Source organism: Liolophura sinensis, chromosome 10, assembly GCF_032854445.1.
Source record: "Liolophura sinensis isolate JHLJ2023 chromosome 10, CUHK_Ljap_v2, whole genome shotgun sequence".
Classification (NCBI taxonomy): Eukaryota; Metazoa; Mollusca; class Polyplacophora; order Chitonida; family Chitonidae; genus Liolophura; species Liolophura sinensis.
This window is the reverse complement of record NC_088304.1, coordinates 14,485,199-14,507,437: the sequence shown is the minus strand read 5'-3', so window position 1 is coordinate 14,507,437 and position 22,239 is coordinate 14,485,199. Positions and strand designations below refer to the sequence as shown.

Sequence of the window (22,239 nt, the reverse complement as noted above, 5' to 3'; positions counted from 1 at the left end):
ACGTTAAACCCCGAGCACTCACTCACTCACTCAAAATTCACTGCCTTCATACGCTGTTCAGAAAGGTTTTTACATGAAATGGATTATTTTTGTCTTTTTAGATTGATTAGATTATATTGTTTACAGACAAGTATAGTAGCAACGCGATAGGTGAGGAATAAAATCGTGAAAGACGACAATTTAAGCCATCTTGATCTTTACGGAATTTGATTTGTTTATTTATTTGATTGGTGTTTTACGCCGTACTCAAGAATATTTCACTTATACGACGGCGGCCAGCATTATGGTGGGCGGAAACCGGGCAGAGCCCGGGGGAAACCCACGACCATCCGCAGGTTGCTGGCAGACCTTCTCACTTACGGAATTTGAAATGAACTACAATGAAAATATATGTGCCCAAAACCGTTTGAATGTCACAAAGACATTTTTGAGATCCGAATAATGTACGTGTTGTGTGTCAGAAACTGTTTCGATGTCACAAAGACGCTTTCGTTTGTGACAAATATGAGCACTGGGTTATTCAGATGAATCGACCCATCTCCTGGCTTAGCACTAAAATAAACCCTTTACCACACTTTTTCAAGATCGTCTGCCGCAAAGATATGAATAGATATCGAAGATTGTTCTTTTAAAAAAAGTACATCATCGCCTTTTGTCTGTTTACCCTGTGCACATAATTTATTTACGAAAGAGAAATATTTTCTTACCGTGTGTACAGGCTTAAGATATTTTTGATTCCAACTATGGAAACAGATTTCTTTTATCTAAACGTCATCGGAAAGGGAAGGTAATGCGATGACGCCAAGACACAATGCAGTCTTCTCAAAACATAAACCAAGTCTAAGATTGCCTTGGTGTTTACTTGTCTAAAGATCTTTTTCGCCCATTGAGAGCCCAAAACCAAAGCCAGAGATTGCCCCATTTAATACTCTTGTGCATGTGTCTGTTGAAAGTTGTCCTGGCCTTCCAGCCAAATACATTCCAACGGCAATAAGGTTGTAGTTGTGCGTTTAAATTACGTTTTTTTTCTGTCAGCTCACCACAAATGTCACTGTAATCGAGTAATTTCGAGTTTGTGTATTTACTATTGCTTAAAATTACCTATTACTTCCCTTGGGCATTTGGTATTGGTGAAACTAACCCCATCACCGCTTCCCGGAGGTCTTTAGTATTGCTCAAACTCAAATTTGTATTTCCACCAGATTATGGAATACATGTCATCTTTTACGTTGATGCACACATCCCTATCTACCGTCATTTGTGTGTAATTTGCTATCATTTAACCGATGCACGACCAGTTAGAATAAAACTCTCACATAGGTAAACTGACAAGAGGCTGCATTTCATCGGTTACGCGTGACCATTTGTCACCTATCACCCTGTCGTCGCTGCTTTATTCTCTGTGCTGTAGTCTTTGATATTATGTAAATGAGATATTTATAAGTATGCTTTCAGATACAAATAAAATACATAATAGCTTTTGACAGGGAGCAATTGACATAAGTTATTCTATTTTCATTGTAGTTTTTGTCATGGCCTCACATGGAGACACAATGAGACAGCTGATGTTATTGGCGCGGGAAAAACAGATGACCAATGGAGAGTACTGTTTTATATTCATTCGGTTGTTTGATGGAGACGACGTGGGCAATCCCTCGTGGTATCGAAATGACTCCCTGGACGAGGTAAACTTTCATAAAACATCTCCATATGCTGTTGTATGCACTGGCGCATGCGTATTCCTGTGTGTGCCAACTGCGCACCCAATGGATCTTGGAGTTTCCCCCGAGTTCTGCCCGGCTTCCTCCCACCATAATTCTGGCCGACGTCATGATGGTGGAAGCTTCAGTACGGCGTAAAACACCAACCAAACACCAACACCAATAAATACATTCAATGCGTCTTGCGATTGTCGACTTGAAACGTCAGTTTATGGTTCATAAGTGGAAAACGAATGTCGGACTCGACGTTTGGATTTATAGCACTCTGATATGTTTTGAAATTGTCAGAAATGTTATAAATAATTATTTATGAGGTATTTATGACATAAACACCCAAAGGGCTTACTGCCATTTTACTATTGGCGTTATATCATATACGTAATAACAACACCGTCCATATTGTATACTCCTTCAAGGTAAACGTGAAAAAACCCTGTCTCTCTCTCTCATCAACACACACACTTAACTTTAGAAGAGTTTGGTTGTTCCACAAACTGGTACGCCATTTCTTCGTATGGTCTGGGAAGACATGTTTCTGTTATAACTCGTCATGGAAACATTTTTCATGCACGCAAGCGTGTACATCAGGCTTAAACGTTCAATCGGTTTTCCGTTTTAGCCCTTCCATGATATCTGGTATCACACACATGTGTACAATCTTTCAGGAAGTTTGCATGATGTCTGGGCTGTCACAGACTCTATTGCTTTTATCCCCAAATATCTTTTGACAGAGAGCAATTGACATACCTTATTTCCTCTTGACCCACAGGCCGCACGGGAGGCTTACCACTCTGTGATTACCGTGACGCTGATGAAACCCAGCAGCCAAGAGTTTTATAATTTCACACAGGAAGTGAGGCGCAGGGCTCTTGTTAACTATAATTATGACTACGGCCCAGCTGAGGTAGGTTGTGTAGCCTGAAAGAATTGTCTCGGAGGACTTTGATCTTTCCTACCACCAGTACTCCCATTTCCGAGGGCCTCGTATGATTTCTGTTTAGTTTTTACTTTATCACGCTCTGTCATTTTACTTCAGACGTATATGATGGTCTGTGGAAGGACAGGTTACATTATAGCACAGCGGCATATTATATAATTAATCTAATAAGCTGTAATTTTCAGTCAAGTTAGACAACGAGAACGTGAGAATACAAATAATCATTAAATAAGCGAAAGGATCTAATCCAGCGTTTATAACTCGCCACAAGAGGGTGCCTCAGGGTCTCGTGTCCCCACCACTGCGTTTCTTTTTTGGGAAAGAATACATCTTTTCTCGTAATAACTTTTGAGGTAATCTTATAGGTAATCAATTTACGTATTTAAACGAACAACGATTCTTCCTGCAACATTTCCAGCCTTCATTTGAAATCAAATCCTGAATGCAACAAAGCAGCACTGATTTGCTCAGTGAATAACTTCAGTTTCTAGCTGGTCAACCCACCCATTACTCTATAAGTCAAATCAAGTTTTTACGCTAATCTATGCATCCCAATTTACTAAACTGCATTCAAAATGTCATGAAATGTCGTAATTGAAAATTCCTTTTGGTGCGTCGAACACAACCCCGGTTTACTGTATTTAAAACACTGTACTTATGTTCTAGCGGAGAAAGGAATGCAGCCGTATAAGCCATTAAGAGTAATACAATATTTCAATATTTATCTTTTATTCAGGTGAATAACTTTATAGTGGGATTTTACGACGCGTTCTTGGTATATGCTGAGGTTTTGAACCAAACCTTAGCGGAGGGAGGAGATCCCTATGACGGATTGGCCATCACACATCGTATGTGGAACTCGACTTTTGAGGGTAGGCTCAAATAAAGAACAGGATAGATCTATATGACACAAGACTGTGTGAATCATTTGTCTCCTCTGTGGTGTTTTTAGCAGAACTGACATCATGGTTTAGGTAAAAACCATTCCCATGCTGAAGGTAGCTTCTGTCGGAAGTTTCCTCGTCCGAGAGGCGTTTAGGCATGTATAACTGCATGGCCGTTGGCCGAGAAGCCTGGGTAGTAGGCATGTAAACCTAGCCGTTGGCCGTGATGTTTGGACAGAAGGCATAAACACTGGCCGTTGGCCGTGATGTCTGGGCAGTAGTATGTAAAACTGGAGGTGGCCGTGGTGTTTGAACAGGAGTAATGTAAAGTCCGTGGCGATTGATGTCGTGTGCGCAAATCCAACTCTGCCTAGTTCACTTTCTTCTTTAGCTGACGAGGTTTGCCAGCTACATGGAGATGGCTGCCGGTTAAATTCAAACGACAAAAGTGAAAGGTGCAAAGCTAAAACGCTAAAGAGGGAAGTAAAATTACACCCCCCCTCCCCGATATCATCACTAATCGTGTTTTCTAGACTTTTACGTCGGCGAGACAATCGAAGAACTGTGGTCGTAATTATTTCACACTCGAAAAGCGCTGAGACTTGATTAGATATGCACGTATAAAACAAGCCGATGTGAAAGTCCTGTACATGTAAAGCCTTTCATATGAGATGTCGTTTACTCAGCCACCTGTTTTCACAAGTCACTTTGCATGTTTCCAGTTATGGAACCATGATTATCCATTTATTTATTTATTTATTTATTTATTTGATTGGTGGTTTACGCCGTACTCACGAATATTTCATTTATACTTATGCTGGGTGGATATCAGGTAACCCATTACCGCCCAGGTTCGTACTGACCAGCCGTAAAAATATATTTTTAAACGATAAATATCCCTTGATTTCTAGTAATATATATACCGGTGAGGTTTGTCATCAAATAACAAATGAGATGGAGTCGTTTACACCACCTACAAACACCATCATCACCAAGAGGAAAACTTTGTACAGCGTACAAAACATCCAGCAAACAAAGAAATCTATTTCAAAATCTAGGTCTTATGTTTGCTAGTGCACTTCATGTGACTTTTTTGCTCCCCTTGACCTCGGTGCATGTGGGAAGATCTTTCAGCAACCTGCGGATGGCTGGGGAAATTCCCCCGGGCTCTGCCCGCTTTCTTCCCACCACAATGCTGGCCGCCGCCGTATAAGTGAAATATTCTTGGGCACGGCGTTAAACACCAATGAAATAAATAATTAAAATGACCTCGGAAACTTCTTTTTACTGACCACCATTACAGTGGATTAAAAATCTTCATCTAAATCTTTCCAGGAATGTCCGGTCGAATTGCGATAGATGAAAACGGAGATCGGGAGACGGACTTTTCCTTGTTGGACATGGATCCAGCTACAGGGGAGTTCCGGGTGAGTAGATCATTGTTTTGTGTGGTACAAAACTCAATCATCACACTGATTAATTCAAACTTCAGAGTGACTGAAGTCTTACCGCCCTGCACAAGAACATTTCTCTATGATTAGTGCGATGAGGTCTGGCAACCATCGCATCACAACTCGGCTCATAACTGCAAAAAACTTGAGGCCAGCTGTTAAAATTCAGGCGCTCAGTGTCGTTGGTGTCAACGAAACTCTGTTGATTTCTATAGACCAGGTAGACATGGGTTTAAAGTTTACATTGTTTGATTTTTTTGTTTAATGATTTGATCTTTGTTTTACTCCGTACTCAAAAATACTTCACTTATACGACGGGGGCCAGCATTGTGGTGGGAGAAAATCGGGCAGAGCCCGGGGGAAACCAACGATCATCTGCAGGCTGTAGACCTTCCCACGTATGGCCGGAGAGGAAGCCAGCATGAGCTGGACTTGAACTCACAGCGACTGCATTGGTGAGAGACTCCCGGGTCATTACGCTGCGTCCTAACCAACTGAGCCATGGGGGCCCCTACATTGTTTGATATGATTGTTTCTATTATCTTAAATTCTTTTCTCCAATAACAACATATAACACATCGATTTACCTCGTTCGGGATCGAAAACAATTAAAATGCATTTATTTTTCTTGTAGGTCGTAGGGAACTATTTTGGATCAATACGCCAGTTTCGGTTTATTAAAGATTCACCAATCCATTGGCCTAACAACGCTGGAGCCCCTCCCGATATACCTAGCTGTGGTTTCCTAGGAGACGCCCCCAAATGTAACCCTTATTGTGAGTACTCATCAATAATCTTATGATTCGATTTATAGGTGTTTCATTTTGCTATACTTATCAATTTATTTCTGAAATAGGTTTTCGGATCATCGATATAATATTACATTATTTATTGATTTGATTGATGTTTTATGCTGTACTCAAGAACATTTCACTTATTCGACGACGACCAGCATTATGGTGGGAGGGAATTGAAAAGTGCATTGTCAAATTGCCCGATTAAAGCCAAATCAGATTTGGAATCAGCAATTATTGTGTGGTTCCCTTTTGGTGGTGATGTCTGGACAGAAACATGTATAACTGCTTGATGGCCGTGATGTTTGGCCAGTAGACATCTTTAGCTAACCGATGGCCATGATGTCTGAACAATAGGCAATCATAACTGGCCGTTGGCCAATGTCTAAGCAAACCGATGCGTGAAAAATTGCTATTGGCCGTGATGTTTGGACAGTAGACATATATTACTGCCTGATGGGCATGATGTCTGGACAGTGGGCATGGAAATTTCCAATGTATAACTGGCCCTTGGCCGTGATGTTTGGTCAGAAGGCATGCATGACTGGCCTTTGGCCGTGCTACTTGGACAGTAGGTATATTACTGGCGCTTGGACAGTGGGGATGTTTAACTGACTGGTGGCCATGATGTTTGGACAGTAGGCATGTATATCTGACCCTTTGCCGTGAAGTTTGGACAGTAGGCATGTATAACTGGCCCCTGGCCGTGATGTTTGGTCGGTAGGCATGTATAACTGGCCCCTGGCCGTGATGTTTGGACAGTAGGCATGTATAACTGGCCCCTGGCCTTGATGTTTGGACAGTAGGCATGTATAACTGGCCCTTGGCCGTGATGTTTGGTCAGTAGTCGGCCCCTGGCCGTGACGTTTGGACAATAGACATCCATAATTGGCCCTTGATCATGGCAGTAGACATGTATAACTGCCAGTATAGCTGCATGACGGCTGGGATATATGGACAGTAGGCATGTATAACTGCCAGTATAGCTGCATGACGGCTGTGATATATGGACAGTAGGCATGTATAACTGCCAGTATAGCTGCATGATGGCTGTGATATATGGACAGTAGGCACGTATAACTGCCAGTATAGCTGCATGATGGCTGTGATATATGGACAGTAGGCATGTATAACTGCCCGTTGGCAGCGTTGTTTGGCTGTACTCTTGAAAACAGGATATTGTTGATCTCCACGTTTTATCGAGCCTTTCATAACCTGAGCTCATAACAATTCACAGCCATTTACAATCAGATTGGCTTGTTCAAACAAATCAGCTCATTGGGTATTTTGAGAAGCCTCAGGGCATACTCTTGGTGGCATTGAAACCACACCCATGTTTGCTTTTGTTTGCGATGTGTTTACTATGGTTAATGTAACGTGTACTATCTCTCTATCATACACAGTTATCAGGAGAGGTTACCACGTATGTACTGGCTAATCCCGTCAGGTTGTGGATATCTGTGTCACATTAACCAAAATGGCTTATATCTTCTGCGAGTCTGTGAAAATGTCAATGAAAGAAAGCGTGAAGTGCTCTCCCCGAAAAGTCAATGAAAGCGGAGAACATAATAGCCAACAAATTAGTAATCTTTTAAACTACATAGTTTGCTTATCATAGCTACTTTTGAGATGACGTTTTGTGAGAAAATTAGTTACGTACTACTTGTATATTACTACAGAACAATCGCCAGTCCAGTTTAGACCCGAGTTGCCATTTAGGCGCCAAAGGTACTTCTTTATTATGACTGGTACCTTGCCGACACAACTGTATTACGTGAAATGTGCTTCCGTCATGTGGTAGACGCCATCACCTGTCACGCCCGGTACGGTTTACTTGCCACTGGCTCTGTTAGTATCTATGTTTACGAAAGAGATGACGGTACGGTCATTGACTTTGTTTGTTCTTGTTATCTCATTGCTCCTTGCTTGTGTAAAGTTACTTTACTGGGAGCTAATCGTTTTAATAATCTGCTATGCGGTATTCGAAGACTATTTCTTCGGGCTAGACGGACAGAATAATAATAACAGATTTTTGATTGCTTACAATCGGTCTTTTGTGTGGCAGCCATAATTTATAAATTTTGGCTCCAGAGTCATAGCGTTATAGGGTTCCCTTAGGGGAAGTGTATGCCTAAGGGAGTTGTTGATAACAGCGACGATGCTGGTATTGCTGCAGCCCATGAAAAACTATAAAACTATTCTGTTAAGTTAAACGTACTATTTTATCTTTTTTGATTGATGTTTTAATATATTAGGCTCATGCAACATAATACACAAGTCTGACGTGTGTATAACACAATATATTTTATACATCTTATATACATTATACAAGCATGTTCTATTCTCTGATCATTCAGAAAACATAGTGTTCTGTCCATTTAGCAGATTAGATTTTAGAGTGTCGTTATATTGATGTAAATCTGCATACGTGCTGCCATTTGGCATGCTTGAATTCAAGACCATTGCTACATCACAAGCTACATTCTAGATTTTTTATTACCCTTGGCTATTATTTCTTGTATTATTTATTTCTGATTTCTTTTACACCTGGAAGCATTTCCCACGTATGGAATAATTACGCTGGCCTTTGGTGGTATCATCATCGTTATCATACTGGTCGGCTTACTCGTCTACAGGTAATTTCATCCTTTCAAGTTTTTGTTCAGTTTCCTCCTTGGCATTGATTCTCGCTCACGCGAGAGAGTCCGATATCTCTAGTATTCATAAATGTTGATACTAATTTTGTTATCGGTGTGTTTTTAAAATAGTATATTAATGAATATGTTTCTGAACTGTAAATGGTATCAACCAGGGCCTGGTAGCACAAAGAGACTATTGATACAGTCGATTGTAGACCCTAAAAATGGGTTTACAAATGATAGTAAAAATGAATTGCGCCGCTTGCACAAAGAAATTGTAAAGTGGTTTAAAACTTTTTAAGTTAGACCAAAGCGATCGTAGACCAATTTGACTCGAACATAAAGGTGGCATACGCAAATGGACAATATACTGGTGAATAATTTCATTTTCAAAAGAGTTTTACATGAAAATGATTCAGCAACTAACAACAACATTTTTGCAAATCAAGTCGAAAAGTACTAACTGCATTCCACCTAATGCAAGTATCTGTACTTAGCATTAATTTTGTGGCGATTGTAAATTTTACAACAGTGTCGACCCGATTGTAATTTCTGATTGTAAGTTACAGCCATCGTAGCTTACAATCCCTTTGTGCAAGGTCTTAGTTATTTACAATCAACTTTGGATTACGATCCCTTGTGCAATTAACACCTAATTGTTAATTGCATAATTGATAATTGTGGTGGAACCGGGAAGAACCTGGGAATACACGGCCAATACAGCAGGCTGGAAACTCCCCCAAAACCCTTGAACTGTAGCCCAACCAGTTACACGTATACATCTGTGACATTCAGACGTACTTTTCCCATGAGCAATGGTTTTCAGGAAAGAACCATCCATAGGCCAACCAGTTACACATATACATCTCTGACATTCAAACGCCCTTCTCCCATGAGCAATGGTTTTCAGGAAAGAATCATCCATAGGCCAACCAGTTACACATATACATCTCTGACATTCAAACGCCCTTCTCCCATGAGCAATGGTTTTCAGGAAGAACCATCCATAGCCCAACCAGTTACACATATACATCTCTGACATTCAAACGCCCTTCTCCCATGAGCAATGGTTTTCAGGAAGAACCATCCATAGCCCAACCAGTTACACATATACATCTCTGACATTCAAACGCCCTTCTCCCATGAGCAATGGTTTTCAGGAAAGAACCATCCATAGGCCAACCAGTTACACATATACATCTCTGACATTCAAACGCCCTTCTCCCATGAGCAATGGTTTTCAGGAAAGAATCATCCATAGGCCAACCAGTTACACATATACATCTCTGACATTCAAACGCCCTTCTCCCATGAGCAATGGTTTTCAGGAAGAACCATCCATAGCCCAACCAGTTACACATATACATCTCTGACATTCAAACGCCCTTCTCCCATGAGCAATGGTTTTCAGGAAAGAATCATCCATAGGCCAACCAGTTACACATATACATCTCTGACATTCAAACGCCCTTCTCCCATGAGCAATGGTTTTCAGGAAGAACCATCCATAGCCCAACCAGTTACACATATACATCTCTGACATTCAAACGCCCTTCTCCCATGAGCAATGGTTTTCAGGAAAGAATCATCCATAGGCCAACCAGTTACACATATACATCTCTGACATTCAAACGCCCTTCTCCCATGAGCAATGGTTTTCAGGAAGAACCATCCATAGCCCAACCAGTTACACATATACATCTCTGACATTCAAACGCCCTTCTCCCATGAGCAATGGTTTTCAGGAAGAACCATCCATAGCCCAACCAGTTACACATATACATCTCTGACATTCAAACGCCCTTCTCCCATGAGCAATGGTTTTCAGGAAAGAATCATCCATAGGCCAACCAGTTACACATATACATCTATGACATTCAAACGCCCTTCTCCCATGAGCAATGGTTTTCAGGAAAGAATCATCCATAGCCCAACCAGTTACACATATACATCTATGACATTCAAACGCCCTTCTCCCATGAGCAATGGTTTTCAGGAAGAACCATCCATAGCCCAACCAGTTACACGTATACATCTGTCGCATTCAGACGCCCTTCTCCCATGAGCAATGGTTTCCAGGAAAGAACCATCCATAGCCCAACCAGTTACACGTATACATCTGTAACATTCAAACGCCCTTCTCCCATGGGCAATGGTTTCCAGGAAAGAACCATCCATAGCCCAAACAGTTACACGTATATATCTGTAACATTCAAACTCTCTTCTCCCATGAGCAATGGTTTCCAGGAAAGAACCATCCATAGCCCAACCAGTTACACGTATACATCTGTGACATCCAAACGCACTTTTTTCAGGAAAGAACCTTCTAGTATTTTCTGCAAGCCATATGTTAAGGAAAATAAAGCTGTACGGAAGCTTGATTGTTTTACAACGAACTCCTAGATATATGTACAACTCCTTTGTACTGTTGTTGATTAAAAAATCATCACTGTATTTGATATGGTTTATGTTAATCAGTAAATTTTGTTTCCGCACTTTGGATGAAGTTTGCTTTGGGTTGCTGTTTGGCCATGCGTTTGTTAACTTGTGCAGATTTGTTTGTGTTCCGAACAATCTTCTGTGTGCCGTCTTCTGAACAAAATCACGTATTATCAGTTCGCCCCATTAAATGTCTTACTTTGGTAAGTGCATATCATTTATACCTGATGTACCTTAATGCCTTGTAAATATTAGGACAGTACAATAAGTCTATACAACCAGTCAGATAAATTGTTAGATACATGTGTATCGCGTTTTATAAATATAGAATTTGACGTCGGAAAAGTCTTTTTTATCTGTTTTCTTCATGTCGCAGGCGGATGAAACTGGAATCGGATTTAGAGAGTAATTGGTGGAAGATTAAGTACGAAGACATCCATATGCACAACAAGAGCGTTGTCCGCTCTCTGTTGTCAACATCTAGGGTAAGTAGTTATTTCTCAACCAGACCTCGGCGGGCGAAACCTGGATTAATTTACTCAAATAGATATCTCATCTCCGACTTCATCTTTCTGCTGTGATTGTCCTGATAGAATATCCCCGTGTTAACGGTAATCCTGTAATTTGTGTCAAGCTTTATCCAAAGGGTTTGTAAATCAGTAAATGTCAATGGGCCCTGTTCGGTGTAACCATCCTCATGTCTTATAAAGTTAAAGGCGAAGAAAACTTTAAAATTCAAAGGGTGCGATAAGTTAGTTGTCAGCGTGACTTTTTTTCTCCATTTTTCTTTAAAGAGAAAAGGACACTTGAAATATTTTTATATGATTGGTATTTGGTACCACATCTTGGTTTATATCGTCTTCGTGTAATAATGTTAGAAATGAGAATATAACACTTGTTTAGTGAATACACTTGCACTATAATTTGGACTTTTTAGCTAACAAATATGTTCAACCTGGATTTTGATCATATTTCTATTTTTAATGTATTCAGGAACAGTAATTCATATTAAATGCACGTGTTTGGACTGAACAACAAATTTGCATTCAGACAAATTTTTAGGCATGCGTGGCTATTATCTATCTGCATCATTTCTTTTCATTTATGTTTGTAACCAATTCCTTGTCGTGTCCAATACATATGTTATATTTTTTCGAGGAGACCCCTGAGTGGCCATTGGGCTGTGGGGAATTACCGTTAAACAAATAAAGCATTACATTACATGACATTACTTATTTGTAAGACCTAAGAAACTGAGTGAACAATATTGCTATCCAAGTAAGGATAAGTTACAATTGCCAGATTAAAACTATTCCTCATGTGGTGAAGTCGACGTGATGGGAAAGCGTTTGGTCTTTGTACAAATACAAATCCAGATAAGATGTACCATTTCGAGTCTGTAAGGTACATTTAATCCTTTTAGGTGTCACCCGTTTGTCAAACGAAACAACTGATCTCGCAATCTGTCGCCTAGTCCATGTTGGTGTCACATTTACTTAATGACATCGCTAACTTCCTTGGACAAACTAATAGACATATTTTTGTAAAACTGGTTTCCTGTGGAAAAAGGATGGAGTTCATCTAGAGCCGTCAGCTTCTCACAAGCTTGCTGGAGTATAAGTTTGTCTATACATTAATGAGGACCGTGTCTATACAACATTGAGGGTCGTGTCTACACATCAGTGGGGACCCTGTCCGTATGTTATTGAGGACTGTGTCTATACATGAATAAGGACCGTGTTAGCACATTTAAAGCTGTAAACCACCATCCTCCTTCTGGCTAATGTAATGCAAAATGTGATGTGCGCATCTACATAATTTTGATATTATCATACGAGGCCCGTTGATTAATGAGATGGATAGTCCTTGTTATTGGCATTCATTTCTGTATGACATAGTTCAAGCTTGAAAAGAAGGGTTGGGGTTGAGGTTAAATTTACAAATCCCCGTACAAAGAAGCGAAACTAAGTTCATCTGGAAACTTTATTTGCGATTTATATAGATCGTCAAACACGCTATTAGACATTCCAGGGAAACTGTGTATGACAACATTGTGACAGTGGTGGATTATAATTGAGGCCAAGGTACGGTATTATATCTGAGATAGACGTTAAGGAAAACCTCTCAGACAGGACACCCATTCATCTCAAATGTTGAATATCACGTCTAAGTTTCGACGATGTTGGCGCGACAAGACCTCTGTCTATGCCATTACTTGCTGCAGTTTTAATATTCCAACGCAAGTACACGAACATTTGGTATAATATCTTATAGTCTGGGGTACTTTTAAACTTCTGAAGCGATCATTGTCCGGCGAACGTAACGATTAAATCTAGTGTTCGGAAAAAGAAAGATTACTGTAATTTTTCTAATTTTGTGTGACATCTTGTCTGCTCCTACCAGTCAATTTACATGTAATTGTATGAGGAATACAATGTTTTCTTTTCTCACATGGTTAATTTATCTAGTGAACAACATATAGGTATCTTCACTTTCAGAAAAAAAACTAACAGAGAATTAATTTTGTTTTTGCTTTCTGTTCTACTAATATCTATCCTAATTATTAAAAGAATTATAATATAAACTACTGATATGGAATTATGACAAAGTATATTGTGTGGTATTAAGAGAAAGTTTATCACTCTCCGGTTTTGTAATATAAATGAATGAATGCATGTGGTGTTTCGCTGGATCTCAAATATGGCCGCCGTAACATAGTTATTGGAATAAATGTTTCATGAATGGTTATTACCAAATTACAATGGTATAAAAGGTATAAATTAATCATGTTGAAAAAAGTAGGATAACGTCTGAAATAAATCATAACGTGACATACGGAGTTGAAAGTCGAAAAAAATCTTAAACATTAACAAAGGTAAATGATAGTGTAAGAAAGTCACTAACTTAGTGCAACAGGTTAAATATCTATGACCGATACCACAAAGCCAGTTTAGACTTAAGTCAAAATTTGAAATATGATTTTAGAGCTTATTTTTGAGCCCTGTGAATAAAATTTGTGACGACATTATCAGAGTTTTCTAAAGACAATTGTGTCAAAATTTAAACTTCCAAAACCAAAAATAAAGCACTGTGCCAAAGAAAATGTCTTTGTGAACTCGTCCCCTGTATTCTCTACAGATAATGAAAAGTATTGCCAGCTCTAAAACTGACCCGTGATCAACACTGGTGGAAACTAGCAGCATTTTTATTTAAAAAATCAATCTAATAATTATAAAATGTTCACTACTATGTTACATAACAATAGTAACTTTTTAACAAATAAAACTCGTCCATGGGTGTCATGGGTGTCATGGGTGTCATGAGTGTCATGAGTGTCATGAGTGTCAGGAATGTCATGACCTACTTGATAACTTAGATGACAAGAAATCACTAGATCCTGGAGAATTACAGATATATGTTTGATGTACCTCAATCGCTTGATAAAGGACAGGAAATATTTTTGTCTTTTGTGTTACAAATGAACAGTTTCCAACAGCATTTGGCTCAAAGGGTTTCTAAATAAAACTAATCTCACACAACCTAATTTGAGATGTTGGCCGACAGTACGCTGTTTGTTAATATTTGCAAGTCATGTCGGGTGTGCGGATACGGGTGGTCCGCAGGGTTCTGTTTTCGGTCCATTTTTATCTTTCTTATATATAAACGATAAACCCGATGATATTATGGAAACAGTACGTCATATCGCAGCCGATAGACAATTGGTTTGACAAGCGAGTGGTTAATTGTAATGCTTCCGCCAACCTATCCGTCCAGTACAAACCCCGCTGTTTAAATCTAATGACATCACTTATTCCTTCGTGTAATTCTGTCTCAGAAAGGTTTATGGAATGAACACATGGAAGTGATCAAATCTGCTGCTTGTTCTCTTTGAAGTTGGATGCAACTTTGATAGATTGTTGGCAGAAAATTAACAAAAGCTTTGTTACATCTAACTGGAAGTATACAGACGTAATGTTATAGATAATCTGACAGATATGTAAGTCGAATACTTTGATTCCGTACTATTTTCGTACTTAACATACTTTCTTAGTTCTATGGCATTTTGTGCTAAACTTCGTTTTGGGTATTGGCCTTGCGGTTATTGACGTAGAACATTCATTTTGTTTGACGACTGGTTTACGACTGTCTGTTTCGACGCATAGATTGAAAACCCCTAGAAAGACTGCATACGTACAATGATAGGACAACCGCAAGGTATGTTCCACTCAACTGAGTGAAATTCAAATCGTGTACTATGCTATAATATAAGTGGTCGATAACAAAATGTGTATCTCAGCAGAGCTTTGGTTGCAACTGTTCATATCCAACGTGGTGATCTACTTCAACATGATGAACATACGGCCCCTAGCCCTGGGTTAAGCGGAATTATACACAGTCATGATGCAGAAATCGTTCACAAAGACGAAATAAAAAAATCATTAAAATTCACATATATAGCAGCTGTGTGTTTGAGTAGGGTGTTTTATTAGGGGCATGTTGCTCGATATATGTTAAGTGACATAGACGTGTTCGGCTTTAGATATAGCAGGTTGCGTGTGACCATTTACCAGCGTGTTGTCGATGTTCTGGTTTTACTCTCAATGATATGGCCTTTTATATTGAAATCTAATGCCAAAATACAACCAATTCAAACAAGTCCGGAACCTACTAATCATGGAAGTTTAAATTTAAAGCCCAAAAAGAAACTAACACAAAAATTTCTGGTGTATGATGTTCTATATTGTGTCTAGATATTGCCACAAACCTGATAACCCTAGCTGTCGTAGTAAGAAATCGAACTTTCTTATGATGAATGACTTTGCCTGATCATTGATTTATACCTGATGAAGGCTGGTGGCTTTCTTGGCTTCGAAAATCGACTAAACGAAGTATTCTTGACAGCTGCACTAACCTTTAATCAAATAAATAAATAAATTACTAGATTGTCACACACCGGAATTCACAAGCTTTCAGTGGATCCTCAGTTCTCAGACAATTAAGGCAAACTTTAAAGAACACTTTTTGCGTGACTGTGCTTCGCTTTTCTTTACAGCCATTCCTGCGATCGACAGTTATGGGCCTAAGGGAGTATGATGTCTGGAGTGTTAGAAACATGCATACATATATACACACATACAGATATTGATTTACTTTGACGGCTCCATTCCTAATGAATGATGTGCGCCTCGACAGGGCAAAAACAATTTATCCTACAGGCAGTATAGCAACATGATTGCGAGTGTTCCTTTATAAAGGATTGGTGTCCAGATTTAGCTAGTGGTCCGTGTTATAAACATTATATCTTTTAGAGGGAGGCCAACTTCATAAAATGTTTGAAACATTACGTATTGCGTAAGCAAATTAGACAGCAATGACGTCACAAATCTATCTAACATATTCAGTCCATTGCTTTTCTTACTTTACGTCAATTTTACTGTTTGTGCTTCTTTTTGATGGTTGGTTCTAGCAAACTCATCTCCATACGGCGTTTTAACTGCTGCTATAAATCAATTTTATATATCTTATTTCTTTTCTGAAATCATTTTCATAGACCTGAGCTGTATGGGGCCTTACAATTAATTTCTGGTGTTTTCCAGTCTCCTGTTGCATAAAAGAGTTTTTCTTGTATACTTCTTTAGACTCACATCTGTCAAACACGATAAACCTTTTCGTATTTATTATTGAAACATATCTGATGTCTTTTCTGTGTTACAGGGCGAGGCTCTGAGCTCGAATATCTCCGCAGTTGACGCTCAGCAGATGTTTGCATTGGTTGGAATATACAAGGTATATCAAATCATGTGTCAAACACTGCATGGTTGACCGATTGGCTCAATCAGTTAATCAACCAGTTGAAAATATAATCAGTTTTGGCCGAAATTGTTAATTACCGTTATTTCACTTCAACCATTTGTTTCACTTTAGTAACGATAAAGTTATAGATGCCAAGGCGGAAAACATGTCAAGAGATGTATTCGTCTGTCAGCTAGATTGAGTTATACCAAACTTAATTGAAATTAATCAGAAAAATACAGGCATGAATGGGGTTTCTTTGTGTTGAAATTGTTATGAACACACAGACATTGCCACTGAACAAGTGAATAAAACTTTAAAATTGTTTTTATTAAGTTCTTTTGATAGTATCAAGAAACTGATATAGTTCCACAAAGCAAAACAATTTGTTTTAGGTTTCTACGTATTATTTTGCTCCAAAAAGTATGCATTGACCACTTCAGACAGCAATGGTTCACTCACATTTCGTCGTCTCCATGGTACCCTTTGAAACGCCAATCGATACTTTTGCAATACAAGAGTAATGACACAGCACACTTATGAGCAAAGAACCTCTCATTTAATTCTACGCGCAAAATATTTATTTTGTAGGGCAACTGTGTCGCTATCAAGAAACTTCAGCTTAAATCAATATCTATTACCAGAGATCTGAAATTAGAGATGAAACAGGTAAGTCGCATTAAGAAGATTAATTGTAGAGCAAATCTCTTCTTTTGAACGCATCTAAAAACTATTATCCACGATTTATATTCCAGAATCGCTCCTCTTTTTCATCCTTCTACATGTAATGGATGCGATATATTCAACGGCAAACACGATAACGGCAAAAGGAAAAATATATAATAATAATAATAATAATAAAATGAAAACAATCAAGCAGAAATAAACATGTGCATTCAAGCGGAGAGAAGCAGTATTTTATGATTGATTAAATATTTTATGCAAGACTTTTTGGATATATTTTCTGTGCCATGTACCATATTAATTGTTGAATAGAAACTGCAACCAAATGATAAACCCAGCGTTGTATTGTACAAAGTTTTGTTTTTATATGGCCTTACACACGTTCTTATGGATTTGTGAACCACTTAACCATTCAGATACTTAGATCTCATCCTGAGAGTGGCTTCAAGTGAAGTTTACATCTGCGGCTCAGGACTAGGAAGAAAGGGGCTTAGTATATCTAATATCCGTTCAGCCCAAGAAGTTGTCTTCTTTACTTTCAGGGGACAGTGGTTAAATAACCGTATTGCAGATATTAACGATCCTACTTTCTGGACACAGCACGTATTCCAATGCCGAAAGTTGAGGCAATTCCAAAAGTTTGCTTAGCTGAGGCAGCTGACTTATAGTCAGTGTACATGGTTAACATTAGGTAGATCGCGAGTTCGAAGCCGGGATTTTCCTGCTTTAGTTTTAAGTTCTAGAATCTGGACTGTGTCCAAAAGTGTAATCCTTGATAACAATAATACTGTCTTCAAGATGACAGATTAACGAAGCCAGAATTTTGTTGCTTATTATTGTTAATCCGTGCTGATATGAGCGGACATGAGATATGCTAAGCCTCTTTGTCACCTATCCTTGGCCGTAGATAACAGACAATAGGAATAATATAATCCCATCATTATGGCGTACTTCTCCTCAACTGGTCAAGAGATAATAGAAGGCAAAATTCGATATCGTCACAGTAATCTATGCTTGACTGCTATTTCCATTAATACCGACCTTTCTAACGTCGGATTAACATCAAATTAATACCCACGCCTTACTTCTCGGGACGATGGCGGTGGTATTGTGAAGCCTTCCGGTATTATCTTAAAGACTTAAAGGGTTTGGTGTTCGGTTTCCTTCCACCATAATACTGACCGCCGTCGTAAGAGAAATAGCCTTGGGGACGGCATAAATCACCAGTCAAACAAATAAAGACTGACGGACAAAATGCTGTTAGTTCATAACGAAATATGAGAGCTTAGAGATATGAAACAATTTGTGGCCATACTTACAAAAGTAAATTGTTATCAATACACCAAAGAGCAATAAAGCCATATTCTAACTTGCATTTGACTCCGGTTACCATGGTTATCATGGAACGCTTCTAAATACACGCTCTGCTCCAAGTAGCAAATTTTAGTTCCCAGACCAAACCAATAACCATATGAAACGGAAAACCAAAGCTGAAGGATCTGAAGGAATATGTTTCTCATTGACGCCATCTGATTGATTCTGATTGTTTCACAAAGTAAAGTATGTCCTAGTGTGGTATGAACATAAACGGGAAATTTCTAAATGTTACAGAATTTAATGAAAAATATGACTGCAGTACAAACTATTTAAAATATCTAAGTGTCATTTCAGCAGTCAAATCTGCTAGTAATACTGTGGATTGGAACAGTATCTCCTCTCCTTTGCGGTGCCTCTTATACCAATTAAAAAACCTATGTTTGCTAACGTTTCTAATGGCTATAAACTTTATTACTGATACCTTACTAAGTATAGTTTTGTTAAGAGAAGAACAAACCGTAAGCGGGAGGAGGAGGAACTGAATGTTAGTTGATCAAATGAAGCTTGGAGAAGCCTCAACAATGTGGTTTTTAGATGTTCTGGTGACACACGCCTACGATGGTTTCAACACAAAGCTGTTAATAGAGCTCTGACCACAAACATACTGGGAAAGAAGTTAGATCCTGTTGTATCAGGCCTCTAATAGTTTTTGCCACTTGGAAAGGGAGATTATATTATGGGACTGTAAGTAAGTTTACAACGTATGGAAAGAATTCCAAGTTTGGTTGAAAGAAGTTGCTGGTATGCAGGCAATTCTGGATTGTTCGAATGTGTTCGAATAACAGATAAGTTACCGGCTTTTAAATATACTAATTATGTGTGTAAAAACGGAATTTGTAAAGAAAGAAATGCAAAGTTTGTATGAAAAAAAAGGCACATTAGTTTTCTGTCTATACAAATGAATCTAGTTGAAAATTTGTAAAAAAAAATATCAAAAATGTTTTTTAAAAATACAATATTTATCCTGAAATAGAGTTTTTAATTCATTATCTTGCACGTAAAATTCTAATTCAAATTAACTTCTGATAAATCTAATTTACATATTTCCCAAGGTTAGAGATTTTGTCATTATATTTAATGGCAGTGCGTGGGTCAACACGTGAAGAATTGCGCCACAAAAGTTTACAAAAGTTCATTTATCGCAAGTAAATCCCTCTCGCAATTATTACGACTGTGTAGATACTTTTGATGTCATTATATATCAAATGTGAGAAAATGTTTTTTAAGAAATTCTAAACCAGTGACGTCTAAGAAATTGTAATTAACAGCTCTGCATATTTTTTTTACCTGATTTTCATTAGGTCATGGTGCTAAAGGTATATAATTACTACTATTTAAAGGGAAAGAGCTCTAAAGATCAAGTAGACCAAACAAAACTATGCGTAAACATACTTTCATTCAGTTTTTGCTATTTTTGGGTAAAGAGCTAAAGGCGCTCAAACATTTGACTTCTAAAGTTGGGTTTATGTGCCATACTATCATACATAGATGTTAGGAATTCTGAAGTCACAGGTAGTTTACCCAAAGCCTAATCACTACACTGAACGCTGGAGTGAGTAAGTGAGTGAGTGCTTGGGGTTTAACGTCGTACTTAACAATTTTCCAATTATATGACGACGAAGGAATCGTTTAGTGTGCGTGGGATGTTGCTGCTTCACTGAGACGCCTTACCGAAGGCAAGTAAGCCGCCCCGCCCGAGCCGTTATAGTGATACAGGCCAACTAGTCGTTGCACTATCTCCTTCATGCTGAACGCCGAGTGACGAACTTACAAATTTCTCTTTCAAGGTCTAAGGTGTGACTCGATCCAGGATTGACCCTGGATATACCGCTCCCGGAGCGGACGCTCCCCCAACTGTGCTATCAATGTCGGTCTGAATGTTGGAATAACTCTTTTTACCCATGAGTGAAATATTACTGAAAGAGGTTATGTTCACCACAATGCCTTCCTTCTGGTGAACATCAGGGAAAAAGGCGATGTGACGTCAGAGTTCCCAGATACCATCAGTATGGCTCATAAAGTCCAACATAGAGCTGATGTGACGTCAGGGTTCCTAGATACCATCAGTATGGCTCATAAAGCCCAACATAGAGCTGAAGTGACGACAGAGTTCCTAGATACCATCAGTATGGCTCATAAAGCCCAACATAGAGCTGATGTGACGTCAGAGTTCCTAGTACCATCAGTATGGCTCATAAAGCCCAACATAGAGCTGATGTGACGTCAGAGTTCCCAGATACCATCAGTATGGCTCATAAAGCCCAACATTAGAGCTGATGTGACGTCAGAGTTCCTAGATACCATCAGTATGGCTCATAAAGCCCAACATAGAGCTGATGTGACGTCAGAGTTCCCAGATACCATCAGTATGGCTCATAAAGCCCAACACAGAGCTGATGTGACGTCAGAGTTCCTAGATACCATCAGTATGGCTCATAAAGCCCAACATAGAGCTGATGTGACGTCAGAGTTCCCAGATACCATCAGTATGGCTCATAAAGCCCAACATAGAGCTGATGTGACGTCAGAGTTCCTAGTACCATCAGTATGGCTCATAAAGCCCAACACAGAGCTGATGTGACGTCAGAGTTCCCAGATACCATCAGTATGGCTCATAAAGCCCAACATAGAGCTGATGTGACGTCAGAGTTCCTAGATACCATCAGTATGGCTCATAAAGCCCAACATAGAGCTGATGTGACGTCAGAGTTCCTAGATACCATCGGTATGGCTCATGCACCCATCATAGTTTTCAAATGCTTGTATGCATTTCAACACACTCTGGAAATCTGGAAAAATGAATGAAAAATAAATGAAAATATTTTTACGTATAGTTTTAGTTGTCCTTACTTAATATTTTAGCTTTCTTTTACTTTAAGCATTTACATGAACAGTTAGCTCTGTCGTTGCTCTGGTTTCACTCTCTATGCTGTATTATTTATATTTACCAGATGAGAGACATTAGCCATCCTAATCTGGTGAAATTTGTGGGAATATCCACCGAGCCACCAACCATAGCCATACTGACAGAATACTGTCAGAAAGGCAGTCTCCAGGTAAGAGCGTTATCAACCGGACAAGAATCCACGAAGCAATTACCGAACTTAGCCAAAATTTTAAAGTTCAATATAAAGCCTAAAAAGATGACATTGCGAGAGCATTGTCGTAACTTAATTCTTTTCATGCATGCCTACTCATTTGCAATAAATATGAGTTAAAATTAGACTAACGTCAAACTCACCTTTGCGGAATCAAACTCATGTCGTGCGATTCCTCATAACTCAAAGGTTTAGTGTAGGTCTGCCTTTATCCCTGTTGGCAACTCCAATTTAAAAGTTTCTGTCACAGATTTTGCACCGCGATTCGTATGGGTGCACATTGATTAACTCTTGTGATGTCTAAATGGGTAAAATTACATTTATACTTTAGCTTTTTTTAAAGACATATGTGACTTTACAGCATCTTTACATGGTACAAAATTCATCTCCTTAGAATAATCAGTGCAGATTCATTAAAACTG

At 38.9% G+C, this 22,239-nt stretch overlaps 1 protein-coding gene across 1 annotated transcript in view; it reads left to right on the top strand.

Moving 5' to 3' along the window:
• LOC135476915 (atrial natriuretic peptide receptor 1-like) overlaps positions 1-22,239 on the top strand; it is a 44,328-nt gene that overhangs the window by 5,684 nt on the left and 16,405 nt on the right. Inside the window, 9 exon segments of the mRNA XM_064757061.1 lie at positions 1,525-1,685; positions 2,491-2,625; positions 3,395-3,530; positions 4,878-4,969; positions 10,980-11,068; positions 11,242-11,350; positions 16,581-16,652; positions 17,250-17,327; positions 21,671-21,775. Coding sequence (XP_064613131.1) covers positions 1,525-1,685; positions 2,491-2,625; positions 3,395-3,530; positions 4,878-4,969; positions 10,980-11,068; positions 11,242-11,350; positions 16,581-16,652; positions 17,250-17,327; positions 21,671-21,775 — 977 coding nt within the window.